The sequence below is a fragment of the Rhinolophus ferrumequinum genome, chromosome 15 (genome assembly GCF_004115265.2).
Source record: "Rhinolophus ferrumequinum isolate MPI-CBG mRhiFer1 chromosome 15, mRhiFer1_v1.p, whole genome shotgun sequence".
NCBI classification, from domain to species: domain Eukaryota; kingdom Metazoa; phylum Chordata; class Mammalia; order Chiroptera; family Rhinolophidae; genus Rhinolophus; species Rhinolophus ferrumequinum.
In genome coordinates, this window is record NC_046298.1 from 17,254,353 (window position 1) to 17,268,169 (window position 13,817).

General features: G+C 44.7%; 1 protein-coding gene across 4 annotated transcripts in view; it reads left to right on the forward strand.

Moving 5' to 3' along the window:
- CTCF (CCCTC-binding factor) overlaps positions 1–10,007 on the forward strand; it is a 44,121-nt gene extending 34,114 nt beyond the window's left edge. For all 4 annotated transcript variants that reach the window (XM_033127325.1, XM_033127326.1, XM_033127328.1 and 1 more), the window contains 5 exons: positions 2,025–2,185; positions 2,721–2,903; positions 3,458–3,593; positions 7,172–7,333; positions 8,517–10,007. In XM_033127325.1, the coding sequence (XP_032983216.1) occupies positions 2,025–2,185; positions 2,721–2,903; positions 3,458–3,593; positions 7,172–7,333; positions 8,517–8,701 (827 nt within the window). In that variant the 3' untranslated portion in view covers positions 8,702–10,007. The remainder of the gene's footprint in view (positions 1–2,024; positions 2,186–2,720; positions 2,904–3,457; positions 3,594–7,171; positions 7,334–8,516) is intronic.
- Positions 10,008–13,817: the final 3,810 nt, after the last annotated feature.

A 13,817-nucleotide genomic window follows, 5' to 3' on the forward strand; every position in this document is an offset into this window, starting at 1 on the left:
GCAAATAATCTTCCAAAACCAATCCCAAAGAAGTTTGTGTTCCCTTTTTAAAGCAGGCCAGATTTCTCTCTAATATGCAGTAATTAAAATTCATCATTTTGTGGTACAGGAAAGCATGGGCTTTAGAGACACCTACTAGAGTCAAGGTTGACCTCCAAATACTTCACGGCTCTCAGCCTCCTTTTTCTCGCTCAGCTGATACATAGGAATTATACCTATCTTACAGGAATATTACAAGTACTTAATAACGTGAAAGAAAGTCTTTTACTGTTAATTAGGACTCTGTCAGAGGACCAGAAGGAGAAAGTTGAGGCCTAAGAATTTGAAATATACATGTGTATATGAAAGGCCTTCATATAATTAACATGTATAGTGAGTGAAAGGTGATCCATCCCTTCCCTCATTTTTGTTCCCCAGAATTGGCCCTCTGTAAGCTTGAGGGGATACCGCTTTGGTTGAATCAGGTTGGTAGCATCATAGATTCATAATCCCAGATGCAATGGGGTCCCCTTGCTCCTGGGCCGTCTGACTGTCCTGTCAGGTGTGCGCCCATTCTCCTCAGGGAGTTTGCTCCTTCACTGATGCCACACACGCTTGGGTTTCTGGTATGACAGTTAGATCAATCAGTCTTCTTTTAAACCTCTACCTCCCCTTTTCTCTTTGCCTTCCTGTTCTCAGTAAGTGACCTCTTTTCATACTTAACAAGAAAATACAGGCAGCAGGTGGAAACTCTAAATATCCTGTTATCATACCTACAAACTTAACCTGTGTTTGCATTCATCCTCTTTCCCCATCTGCTACTAGAGAGTAGGTCATTCTTGTCCGTGGCCTGTCCCGTTGTGTTTGCCTTGATCCCACTCTCCTGTCTTCTTGGCAGCCTTTATACAATGGCAGTTATTGCCTCTTCACCTTCATCTTCACGTTCACACTCCTTGATCTTTCCCTTCTACTCTAAACAAGCTTAACATCTCTTCTGTCTTAAAAAAAAAAAAAACTCTGCCCATTCTAGGTTTAACTCATTTCCTTCCCAACCAACCCTCATGAAGAGTTACATCCCTCACAGCCTCCCTTCCTCAGTTCCTAATTTTCCTCCCATCTGGCTTATATTCCATCACTCTCTGTAAAGTGACTCTTGCTAAGATTACTAATGACCCCACAGTGCTGACATTCTACTTCCCATCTCCCTTGATCTCTTAGCACCATTCCTTGTAGTGGACTGGGCCCTCCTCCTTGAAAGGCTTTCTTCCTTTGGCTTCTGTGGTACTACATTCTGTTGGCTTTCTTATTTCTCTGACTGTTCCTTCTCAGCCTCTTCTTGTTTAAACCCTTTTCCCTCTCATTGGCCTTAACTGTTAGGTTTCTTAAAGCATGACCCATACTCTTCCATTCTTTACTTTTTGGTTAGTGATTTCATCAGCTCCGATGGTCTCACTCAGATTCCAACAACTCCGAAATTTATGTCTCTACTCCAAAACTTTCCTTTGAGTTAGGCTTATATAACCATCTATCCCTTACCATTCATATACCTACTTCGATGTCATTGAAATTTCAAATTCAGCATGTCCAAAACTGAAACTCTTATTAAAACTCCTATGACCCCTCTCTCCCCAAAAACAATTGCATAGCTTGGGCTTCCGCTATTGCTTGTCTCATTAAGTGTCCCATTAACCATCTACTTGGTTTTCTAAGCCAGAAACCAGGAGTTTGTCCCTGACATCCACCTTCCTCTTCTTATTCTATATTCAGTCACTGAATCCTGCTGATTCAACTTCCTAGATCTCTCATCAGTTTTCCCCCTTCCTTCCATATCCATCACCATCACGCTTGTCCAAACCATCTTCTCTCACCTATCCTGTTTCAAAATCTTAACTGGTCTTCGCACATCTGTTGTTATTCCTCCCCTGAATTCATTTTCTGTATAGCAACCAGAGTAATTATTTTAAGAAGCAGAAGGAAATGTATTATTGTTGAAATGCTTATTTGTGTTTTCACAAGTTAGACTGAGCTTTGTATTTTACTTTCAGGTGTTCACTTGCGAAAACAGCATTCCTATATTGAGCAAGGCAAGAAATGCCGATACTGCGATGCTGTGTTTCATGAGCGCTATGCCCTCATCCAGCATCAGAAGTCACACAAGAACGAGAAGCGCTTTAAGTGTGACCAGTGTGATTACGCATGCAGACAGGTATTACGCATGCAGACTTTCCTTCATAGTTGGAAAGCAGTTGATGCCTCATTGGTGTCAGGTTTCATTAGAGAGTTCTTATGTACATACTTTGTATGGTGGCTATTTTTAAGGTTAATATTTCAAACTGATTTATGAGGAATGCCACCAAAGGTCCTGTTGATTGTATCTCAGTCTCCAGCTGATGTTTTATTCAGTCACAGCTTACACGCGCCCACCCTCACCCCACCCCCTACCTCAGGCAGACTACTGATTTCTTTCTCAGAATTGTGGGAGTTAAGTGCAGCACTTGAGAAAGGGAAGAATGGTCGTGGGGCCTGATGCTTGGGAATGATCTAGAGAAGCAGCCCAGTAAGAGTAAGCATATCTGCACTGGGATTTATAGCAGCAGTTTTGTACCCCAGTAAAGACCAGTTGATCCTCTCGACGAGTCTTGGGAGACAAAAGCCTGTCAGCCACATGTGCACGGGTGGTGGCTTGGATAGCAGCCCTGTGACGGCTCTGAGGCCTGTTCCCACGCCCCTCTCTCTTCCAGGAGAGGCACATGATCATGCACAAGCGCACTCACACGGGGGAGAAGCCGTACGCGTGCAGCCACTGCGACAAGACCTTCCGCCAGAAACAGCTCCTTGACATGCACTTCAAACGCTATCATGACCCCAACTTTGTCCCTGCGGCCTTCGTCTGTTCTAAGTGTGGGAAAACATTCACACGCCGGGTAAGAGTCAGAGCTGTGCTTCCTCTCTTGTGGGTCTTAATATTGTGTTTTTGATCTTCCGCTGCCAAGCAGAGCATTTTATGCCGCTGAGGTTATCAACATAGGGACACTGCATTTGGGAAGGGCCAGTCATTCCCCCCTCGAGGTGGTGTATCCATGTGTGAGCCCCTCTATTGATGGGGCACTCCCTGTCTTTGAGAAAGTCTGTCCTGGATCCTCCTTTGGGACTGTTAGGTCTGCACAGCACCGGGAGCTGATCTAATCCTGCCTTGCTCCTCCTGCCGACTGGCTGCCGAGCCCTCTACTTGGGACCAGCCTCCTCACCTGAGCGACTCTCTCCCTCCCTCCCTCTCTTTCCTCTGCCTCACTACCCCCTCCAGATGGAGACCGTTTCTCCTGAATGAGGAGAGCTTGTTTAAGACATGCTTTACAGACTTTAACATTCAGACTTAATATGGATACCCCATATTTTTATTTTATTAAACTAAAAGAGAACTTCCAATTCTGATCTTAACATTTTTAGTAATGTGAAAGAGGATTTGTCCTTTTGTTAGAATACCATGGCAAGACATGCTGATAATTGTGCTGGTCCAGATGGTGTAGAAGGGGAAAATGGAGGAGAAACGAAGAAGAGTAAACGTGGAAGAAAAAGAAAGATGCGCTCTAAAAAAGAAGACTCCTCTGACAGTGGTAAGTGACTTATTTCTTGATTTAGTGGCAGATTTTGGTGCCATTTCCAGTATGTTTATATATGGATGTGCTGGAATATAGAATTAGGCCAATCACTCTTCCTTTAAATCTCGTAATCTTCCTAATGTGTATGGATATTTACAACAGCAATTTGTTCCTGGGGTAATTTGTTTTTTCTCATGGCATTCCATTGCTTAATAATACCTTATATGTTATGTTCAATTAAAGCCAAAGCAAAATGACTATCTTTACTCAGTTTACTCAGATTAGTGATATTCTAAGGCCAGCAGAGTTTCTTTTCTATGTTCATAACTTTTACATTTAGGAAGCTGGTCTAGATTTGAGCAATGAATCTAATGGACATGAAGAAGGTTGCTTAAGCATCTTGACCAACTTCTGGTTTGACTGCCTGTCTGTGTCAGCCTAGCCTTGCGATGTGTTGATCAAATCCGTGAAGGTCAGCCTTTCTCTTCCTTAATCTCTCCATTTATCATTTAAAGCTTTGCCTATTTTCCTACTATTGGGGTATTTTTGCCTTTCTCGTCATGAAATCCAGGCAGCAGGTATGCTTTGAGGTGTTAGACTCATGAAGAGGGAGGGAGAAGAGTGTTGGTAAGGTAGGAGTCCCAGAATGTTAGGCTCTGTAATGCCGGGATTTGGGCTACTGACGCCCAGTTGAGAAGACACATCTGTCACTGCAGTTTATGGGAAGGAATGTGGAGGGGTTTTGTTTTGGGGAATGCGCTTCCCCAGCAGCTCTGTCAGACTGAACAGATTACAGGTGGTGCCTAGTGTTTTTCTAAGGATTCCTCGTTGAACACATTAAAGAACTTGAGTCACTTTATTGATTTTATTGTAAAATGTGCTCATGAAAGCTCTAGATTTTTTACATTTAGATCTGTAAAAAGGTCCCCTTCGGACCTTCTTGGTTTATTTTAACAAAACTTTTCACTTTTCTATTCAGAACTTTAACTTTTTCTGGGAGAATATTCATCCAGTAAACATAAGAATAATTCATAAGTGTAATTTATTTTTTGCCACCTTTTTTAGTGGAAAATGTATTTTAAGCAGTGTCTTCTTCAGTCTCTAGGTTTTAAGTGAATGCCTCCTTTAAAATGTCAGTGTGCCTAATTTTTATAAAAGCACACCACTCTACTAAGAATCTGTCTTTGTGGGTCCCCTTTGTTTCGCTAAGAAAATGTGTGGACTGTTGGGAGGGCATGTCGGAAAGCCCCAAATATCACCAGAGATCCACAGATCACCTTGAAGTTGAGGATCCTGTAGTTGATCATAATTGCAGACCCTCGTTCTGCCACAGACGTTGTCTCCATGCCCTTCTTTCTCATGGTACGGCCCTGGTCATTTCTGTGGTTCATCCCCCAGTAAGACGAGCTTCACTCCCTAGTTGTACTTCCCCAGAAGCATCTTGCAGCTGAAGAGTTCCTAATACAGTTCTACAATTCCTCCTTCTGTCTTCTACGCTGCTAGTTTGTAGAGCACAGTTGGTTCTGGTCCTCATACTTAGTGTTTCTCCCCTCCCCGCCAGAAGCCTGGGTTCTCCATCCCACTGCTTACAAAGGCCAAGCAAGTCCTATTTGTCCCCTCCCAGAAGTTCTGCCTATTGGCCATCTGCAGAGATTGACAAGCAGAGTCTACTGCTATTTTCAAGGCTTTTTGCCAAAATCACGCCAAGTCAATAAGCCTTTGACCCTAGTAACCTTCTTTGTGTGCTTTTTCCCCTCAATTCTGACCGAATTTATTTAGTTGTCTAGGCTTTGGGCCAACTCAGGCAGTAGGGGATTTGAATAAGTTCAACAGGGAAGCATCTCATTCTTGACACAGTGCCACATACCAGTATGTCCCCCACATTTTCACTTAGGATTTCAGTCACTTGACAAATAAGCCATTTTGTCCTGAAGATCAGGCATTTACCCACAGAATTCTAAATTGAAATATTTGGTTCCAGAGAAAGAATGTGCTTGTAACCTGTGCTTCTTGGAGGAAGTCAGGCAGGGTACATTGTGCGCCACTGCAGTGGGGGCGGGTCACGAGCTCCTTGGCTGCCCACAGGGTGGGCAGCAGGACAGCCCGACCTGAGGTCTGAGTTTTGTTTTCCACCTGCTGTGGCTTAGCTGTGCCTTACATACCACTTAGCTTCTCTCACTTTTTCTGTAAAACGAGGGTAATACCTCTTATTAAATGAAGTAATGAAGCATAAATGAAATAATGGGCAAATTATAAATTGTGATGTATAGTGTCAGTACAGCTGTGTTTGCATAGTACAGTGTAAGTGGTTACATGCATTATCTCAACCCTTTTGATCCTCACATCTCACCAGTAAGTAGGTTTGGAGCTTTAGAGATTACACAAGGAAATTGAGGTCCACTGTGGTCATTGTCTTAGGTCTCATACTGAGTAAGAGATCCTGGGGCTCAAAGCCACATTATCAGGCTCCTCATCAGTATTCTTTCTACAATGGTTCCCTCTCCTTTTATGTGATTGTGGCATTAGGGAGAAAGTAAAGGAGTTAAGAAGGACCCACTGGGTCTGGTACAGCTGGGAAATAAATTAGTCCAAAAAGTTGGCCTTAAAAAAAAACACCCATCGGGGTGGGCCCGGTAGCTCAGGCAGTTGGAGCTCCATGCTCCTTAACTCCGAAGGCTGCCGGTTTGATTCCCACATGGACCAGTGGGCTCTCGACCACAAGGTTGCTGGTTCAACTCCTCTAGTCCTGCAGGGGAGGGTGGGCTCCACCCCCTGCAACTAAGATTGAACACGGCACCAATTGAACACGGCACCTTGAGCTGAGCTGCCGCTGAGCTCCCAGATGGCTCAGTTGGTTGGAGCATGTCCTCTCAACCACAAGGTTGCCGGTTTTGACTCCCGCAAGGGATGGTGGGCTGCGCCCCCTGCAACTAGCAACGGCAACTTTACCTGGAGCTGAGCTGCACCCTCCACAGCTAAGACTGAAAGGACAACAACTTGGAAAAAAAGTCCTGGAAGTACACACTGTTCCCCAATAAAGTCCTGTTTCCCTTCCCCAATAAAATCTTTAAAAAAAAACCCATCAATAATAATCCTAAAAGAACTCTTGCTGCTTATCCTAGTAAAGAGGACCTCACAGTGCATCACGAACATCAGTCTTGCTCCCTGACACACACACACTTCACCCCCTCTTCCACCCACTCAGAGACGAGCAGGATCACATCTTCAAGTGTCCATCTCAGGCTTAATGTCCTGCCTTATCCTTGTATAATAGGTAGAGGGAATATTTGTTTTATTTTCAATTTAAACACTGTTTGTTATAACTGGCATAAAGTAGTTACTATGAGAATACAATCCACATAAAATATGAATAGTAGTAGTCAAGTTCATTTGCTTATTAATTCTGCCACAATACCAGTTTACTGTTAAGCTGAAAGCAAAAATTCCAGCAAAAGCATTTTTAAAATAGGCTTTTAACAGTGAAAATAAACACATAACAACTTCACAGAGTATGTGATTATTTGTGTGTTATTTTTCTTCCACCACTTTTCTCCTTGCCCCACACCACCTGTTCTCCCTGATTTCATGAGAAGAAAATGCTGAGCCAGACCTGGATGACAATGAAGATGAAGAGGAGCCTGCAGTGGAAATTGAACCCGAGCCAGAGCCTCAGCCTGTGACCCCAGCCCCACCCCCTGCCAAGAAGCGGAGAGGACGGCCCCCCGGCAGAACCAATCAACCCAAACAGACCCAGCGTAAGTTACTTGTCTCAGCTCAGTTACTGGCGGGCATCCTCTCCCGGCATGTGGGGAGTCATGTGGGTCCTTCTTTGAGGAGATATGAACTAAGCCTTGAGAATAAGTTAAGGTCATGCCAGGAACAAACTCTTATGAAGTGTTTTTTTTAGTTCTTACTGGGGAAACATCTGAGGCCTTTCATTTCAGCGAATAAAAGTCCAGCGTAGAAGGGTACTTAAGTTCTACTGTTAATGTGGGAGAGTTTTATAAAACAACCAAAGTCACGGTCAGCTGGTAGAATTGGTGTGGTAATAAATGTAAAAGAGCCAAATTTTAAAGTTTGGAGAAGAGATAGAGCAATGTCTGTGCTGAGATTGTCCCTCCTGAGAAATCCAGGCCTGTGGATTCAGTTGTTGGCCTTCTGATTTAGGAGAGGCCACAGAGGAGGTGTTCCCATCCACCTCACACCACACAGGACAGTGGGCAGCAGTCCTGTAGTCGACAGCAGGCTCTGGGAACTCGGGTCGCTATTCGTGTGTTGCTCTAGATCTCCGAAAAGCTGGTGGTTTTTCTTTTCCTTTAACAAATGTAGGGCTTAATCTGCTTTTTAGAAGGCAGGTCCTTCCTTCTTCAGAAGGACGGGTCCTCTTTTTAGAAGGCGGGAGCCTCATGTATAGATATCTGTCTTGGGGGGGGTGGTTAACCTATAGATCTTAGGAATCATTTCACCTACGCACACTTGAATAAACAAACTGGTGGCAGGGCCCTGGGTGTCGGAGCGCTTCAGAATCAGAAATACCCGTTCTTGCATATAGTTAGGTCACCTCTAAAACAGATGGACAATACACATTCTGGGAAGGAGTCTTAGTCATGTGCTGTCTGCATCTTTTGCCTGTCTCAGACTATTACAAAGGCCAACTTTATGATGTAAAGGAAAACTAAGGCTTTTAATATATGATTTGGGAGTCATATGAAGATGAATGCTAGTATTTTGTTCTTTGATAGTTTTGTAGAGTATTGGGGCTTTATGTATGGCCACATTTTAGATCATTATGTCTTTTTTTATTGACTTTCTCTGTATCACTGCTAAGACTTTCCTATAATATTGCTGATGCCCATTTAGGGTAAAGTCTGAAAGGACTCTTGGAATCCTTGGGGGCTTTAATGGAGCATTTGTTTTGTTCGTGCTCTTTTTTGCCAGCAACAACTATCATTCAGGTTGAAGACCAGAATACAGGTGCAATTGAGAACATTATCGTTGAAGTCAAAAAAGAGCCAGATGCAGAACCCATGGAGGGGGAGGAAGAGGAGGCCCAGCCAGCTGCCACAGACGCCCCCAACGGAGACCTCACCCCCGAGATGATCCTCAGCATGATGGACCGGTGATGGCGGGGCCTCGCGCTTCGCCAGGACTGCTCTGGGCTGTGTTTAAACGGCCTGCATCTTAATTTTTCTCCCTCTCTCTTCTTTTGGCTTTGGGAAAAGCATCATTTTACACCATTTTACCAAACATACTGAGAACTAAAACTTCAAGGATGATGTTAGAAAAATGTGATTTAACTAGAACTTGCTGTTTGATGTTAGCAAATCATGGAATGTTCTGAGTCCCCGAGGGTTTACTGTGAAGTGCTGAGGACAGTGTGGACGCCTCCCTGGTTTTCATAGATGGAAACAGACATTGAACCCTCTCTCGCTATGGTAAACCACTCCAGAATGGCCACCGGGTTTCCCAGAGTTCTATGGTCTTCTCCCCAGGAGAGTTTTTAATTGTAAATGCAGACTTGGGAAGGACTTAGACTTTTAAACTGGTTTTTGCTTTTGCTTTTTCCCTGACTCCCTTTGCTTGGAGTCGGCTGCACACCAATAATATGGCATGCTACGATCAGTTTTTGTCCTCAAGGCTTTGCCTCTTTCTTGGCAAAGTTTCTGGTATGGTCAAGCTTGTAAATAACTTTTTTTACATTTTAATCTTTTCCATTAATTAAGAGTTGAAAAGAAGTGCAGTGTAAGAAAACCCAGCATTTTAATTACTTGCAAATTATGTTACCACAGACTGTAGTGTGTAAATGTTGACAAGGAATTGGATCACAATCATGTAGCAGAACAGCACCCAGACTGCTGCCCCCTAGAGGTGGACACCAGCGTGGAAGGGCGTGACTTCAGCCGTGGAGCCAGCATTCACACCTTGTACAATTAACTTTGTTATGATTTCCCATCCATATTTTCTTTGCGATGTTTGTAGCAGAAATTTGTGTTTTATAAATCCTCTGTTAAAGCAGAAGGGTGATTGATTATGAATGGGTCACAGCAGCCTTTAAAAGCTGGGCCGGAAAATTTCACTAGGTCAGTAATTTAAACTTCGGGTGTTCAAAAAAATAATAATAATGTGAAGCAAAACCAACTAAAAGTGATTCTTGCACATGAACTGTCACATGTTTAAGATGTGTTTTTTAGAGAGCCTCAGTCTTGCTGATTTCAAACACTTTTTTCTTCTGTGTATTGCTTTTGAGAGAGCCATCAGTTAGCTATCAGACTCTAGGTTGATGCATTTTGTATTTAGCTGTACTGTGTGATATTTTTCATTATTTTAGGACACCAACATGAGACCTGTAATAAAATATGTAATGGGGTTGAGAGCTGGGGAGGAGGATCTACTGCTGTACAGCTAATAAATCATAACGGATTAACAAGTGCTCTAAACACTCCGTCTTGTGTGATTCCTGCCTCATGTGGTACAGGCCTCCTTGCCTTTCAGAGGCAGGCTCTGTGGACACATCCTCTCTAGCAGATGGGAGAGGATCTTGGCAGATGATGAGATACTAAGTGCATCCTGCTGCAAGTTTTAACTCCCCGAAAGTGAGTGAGTGAGGAGGTGGACAGTTGCCAGCTTCCCGATTGACCTTAGGGAGTGGGTTCCCCTTGCAGGTAAAGTGGGCCACAGAGCTTAGAGCAGAAGGGGCTGACGGGAAGCTCTGCCCTCAGGCTCTCCGTTCAAAAAGGGCTGGGATCTGTACCTTGAGCTCTGCTACGCACAGGGGAACAGAGAAACTGGGCCTAGTCTACCCTAGAGAAGTTGATTTGAGAGGGGAGATACACAATCACCAGGAGAGACTCCTGGACAGCATAGCTGCTTGGTGACACCACAGGATGTTGGATGAAAAGTGAGTTGTGTTAGGAAGTTTCCACATTAGTGAAATAACTCCATGTTGCTGCTGCTGGCCATTTCTGGGCAGATTGCTTTGGCAAACCCATTTTAGGTGAAAGTTTCAGCCACTAATTACAGGGTTTTTTAACCAGTTTTCAGTGAGAGTTAACAAAGGACAAGATGTATGTAGCCTTTGGCTGGCTTGCGCTGTCCATGCAGTCCAATTTCGAGGAAAACATACCATCTGGAGCCTCAAGACTAAACCAGGCAGTTCGCTCTTTGGACTGAATGTCAGTGGCCTGAGGCTGTCAGCATTCGGTCTTCCTCCCATCCATGGGCTAGCAACACACTTCACACACACACACACACACACACACACACCTCTGTCGAACACTGAGACGTTTATCTTCAGCAGAGCTTTACATTTCTCATTGTGTACATTCAAATTGTAAGTTTAAAAGTGGACTTGTTTTGAAAAGGGAGAGGGCAAGAAAAGCCACATTCTCATGGGAGTTAAGGCTGAAAAGGGATCTCCCATTGCATAATCCGTGATATGTCCTGTGAGACTCCATTAAAAATAAAATCTTCAGGGCCTGCCCAGTGGCTCAGGCGGTTAGAGCTCCGTGCTCCTAACGCCGAAGGCTGCAGTTCGATTCCCACATGGGCCAGTGGGCTCTCAACCACAAGGTTGCCAGTTCAGCTCCTCGAATCCCGCAAGGGATGGTGGGCAGCGCCCCCTGCAACTGAGATTGAACATGGCCGGCACCTTGAGCTGAGCTGCCGCTGAGCTCCCGGATGGCTCAGTTGGTTGGAGCACGGGCTCTCAACCACAAGGTTGCCGGTTCAGCTCCTGCAAGGGATGGTGGGCTGTGCCACCTGCAACTAACAATGGCAACTGGACCTGGAGCTGAGCTGCGCTCTCCACAACTAAGACTGAAAGGATAACAACTTGACTTGGAAAAAAGTCCTGGAAGTACACACTGTTCCCCAATAAAGTCCTGTTGCCCTTCCCAATAAAGTCCTGCTCCCCTTCCCCAATAAAATCTTTATAAAAAAAAAAAAAAGAAAAGAAGAAAATGGATATCCCAGCTAAATTGATTGTGGAATGAGTGTCAAATGGTTTTACCATTGCAGACCCAGATGATAGAGGCAGGCTGGATATGTGTGGCTTTGATACAGGAGCTCGATGTAATTCGAAATTTCACAAATGTAATTATTTATTTATTTTAAAGATTTTATTGAGGAAGGGGAACAGGACTTTATTGGGGAACAGTGTATACTTCCAGGACTTTTTTCCAAGTCCAGTTGTCCTTTCAGTCTTAGTTGTGGAGGGCGCAGCTCAGCTCCAGGTCCAGTTGCCGTTGCTAGTTGCAGGGGGCGCAGCCCACCATCCCTTGTGGGAGTTGAACCAGCAACCTTGTGGTTGGTTGAGGACGCACTACAACCAAGTGAGCCATCCGGGAGCTCAGCGGCAGCTCAGCTCAAGGTGCCGTGTTCAATCTTAGTTGCAGGGGGCAGAGCTCACCATCCCTTGCAGGAGTCAAGGAGTCGAACAGGCAACCTTGTGGTCGAGAGCCTACGCTCCAACCAACTGAGCCATCGGCCACCCGGGAGCTGACTTCATTCTAGTTGCGGAGGGCGCAGCTCGCTGGCCCATGTGGGAATCGAACTGGCAGCCCCGTTGCCCAGAGCTCTCTAACCAACTGAGCCACCCGTCTGCCCCCTAGATGTGGTTTAAACACAAGCAGCACCATGATCTAAGAGGTCCCTTGCCATTAGTGATCTCATTAAAAACGTACAGCTACTTCCCAGCTAAGCTTAAATCCAATGAAAGATGATAAAATGGTGGCATAGTATGTACATAGTAGAAAGTTTACCTTACAAAAAACAAAACCAAAGCTCTTTCTGTCTACTATCCTAGCTCCTGGGAAATAGCTTTATGTAGCTCCATGTAATAGGGAACTTCCTGTTGATAGACAATGTAAAATAGTCTAACAGTTTTGCTTTGGTGAATAATCGTATTTGTACTTAAAAGAAGAACGAAAAGTGTCATTCCATATCATGTCACTGATAAGTTCTTCCAGTTTTCTGAAATGTTTTCATTGCGAGACAGCCTCCATAATGTCCATATACTCTGAAATGCACTGGACCATGTAACTGTGATGTGATAGAATATGAAACTCATCTGTAAACTTTTATATCGGCCGGTGGAAGGGGAGGGTAAAACAAAAAAGACATTTGCTTTAAATGTCTTTTGCTTTAAATGTCTAAGGGAACCTTGTGGCAGTGCTGGCAGGTGCGGCCTGGCCTGTCCTCAGCCTGTGCTACTGGAACAGGCGGGGCTTATTCCTCATGAGCCCCGCCTGCTCCTTTTAGCATTTCCTGAGCGCCCATAGGGTGTCATGCTGTCTGGAACACAGAGACAGGCTTCAACAAGCTGAAGGTCTCTCCCCCTCTTAACTGAGTCATGGTCACTACTTGTAGAAGCTGAGTCCCATGTGTTCACTTAGTCTCTGCACGTAGTTCTGTTTGTTTTGTAACTGCCACCCTGACCACCAGCAGTCATGGGGTTGGTGTCTAGCCCAGCGCCCCTGTTCTGATCTCCATGCTGATCCTGGTTTCCTTATCTGCAGCCCCCTGTCTGCCCTCTCAGCACTCGCTGGACACAGGGACTGATGGCACCGTGGCATCAGTGGCCCCAAGAGTCCCTCCACCTGGGGAACATTATGAGCCCTTTGGCAGTCATTCCCTCTTGTATTTCTCATCCTTGTCATTCTAACAGAAAAATCCCATGGAGGTGAGTTTTTTATGAGTCTGTTTTGGAGTCCTAGGGTTGCCATGGTAGATTTGGCAAATGAGAGTGTTCACAGAGGGCCAGGCACTGTTGTGAGCACTTCTCTTAATATTTCATCCTTATAGCAACATGGAGTTAATAGCTCCAGCTTACAAAATGAGAACTGAAAGCTCAGAAAGGTTAAGTAACTTATTCAGTGTCGAACAGCTGGTAAAAGGTGGAGTCAGGACTTGAATTCAGCCAGTCTGCCTTCAGAATCTGCATTCTTGACCACTTGGCCATAGTTGATAAGAACTATTAGGTTCTCACCCTAAAAGCAGTTTGTGGGTTCTACATGATCTTAGAGTCTTACATCTTAACCCAATTTAATTCCCTTTAAATTGGAAGGCAGCAGAGCAGGATCTCCTCTTGCCTCTTGGTGGGAACCCATAGCTCCCTCTCCGCTGAGTCCTCCCGTCAGCCCTCGGCAAATGACCATGGACCTGTTGCTTGAAGGTAGGTGGCTGCCCCCAACTTGTTAATACTCAGTTTGTACTTTGCACTTTGTCCTGATCTTTGGTAGA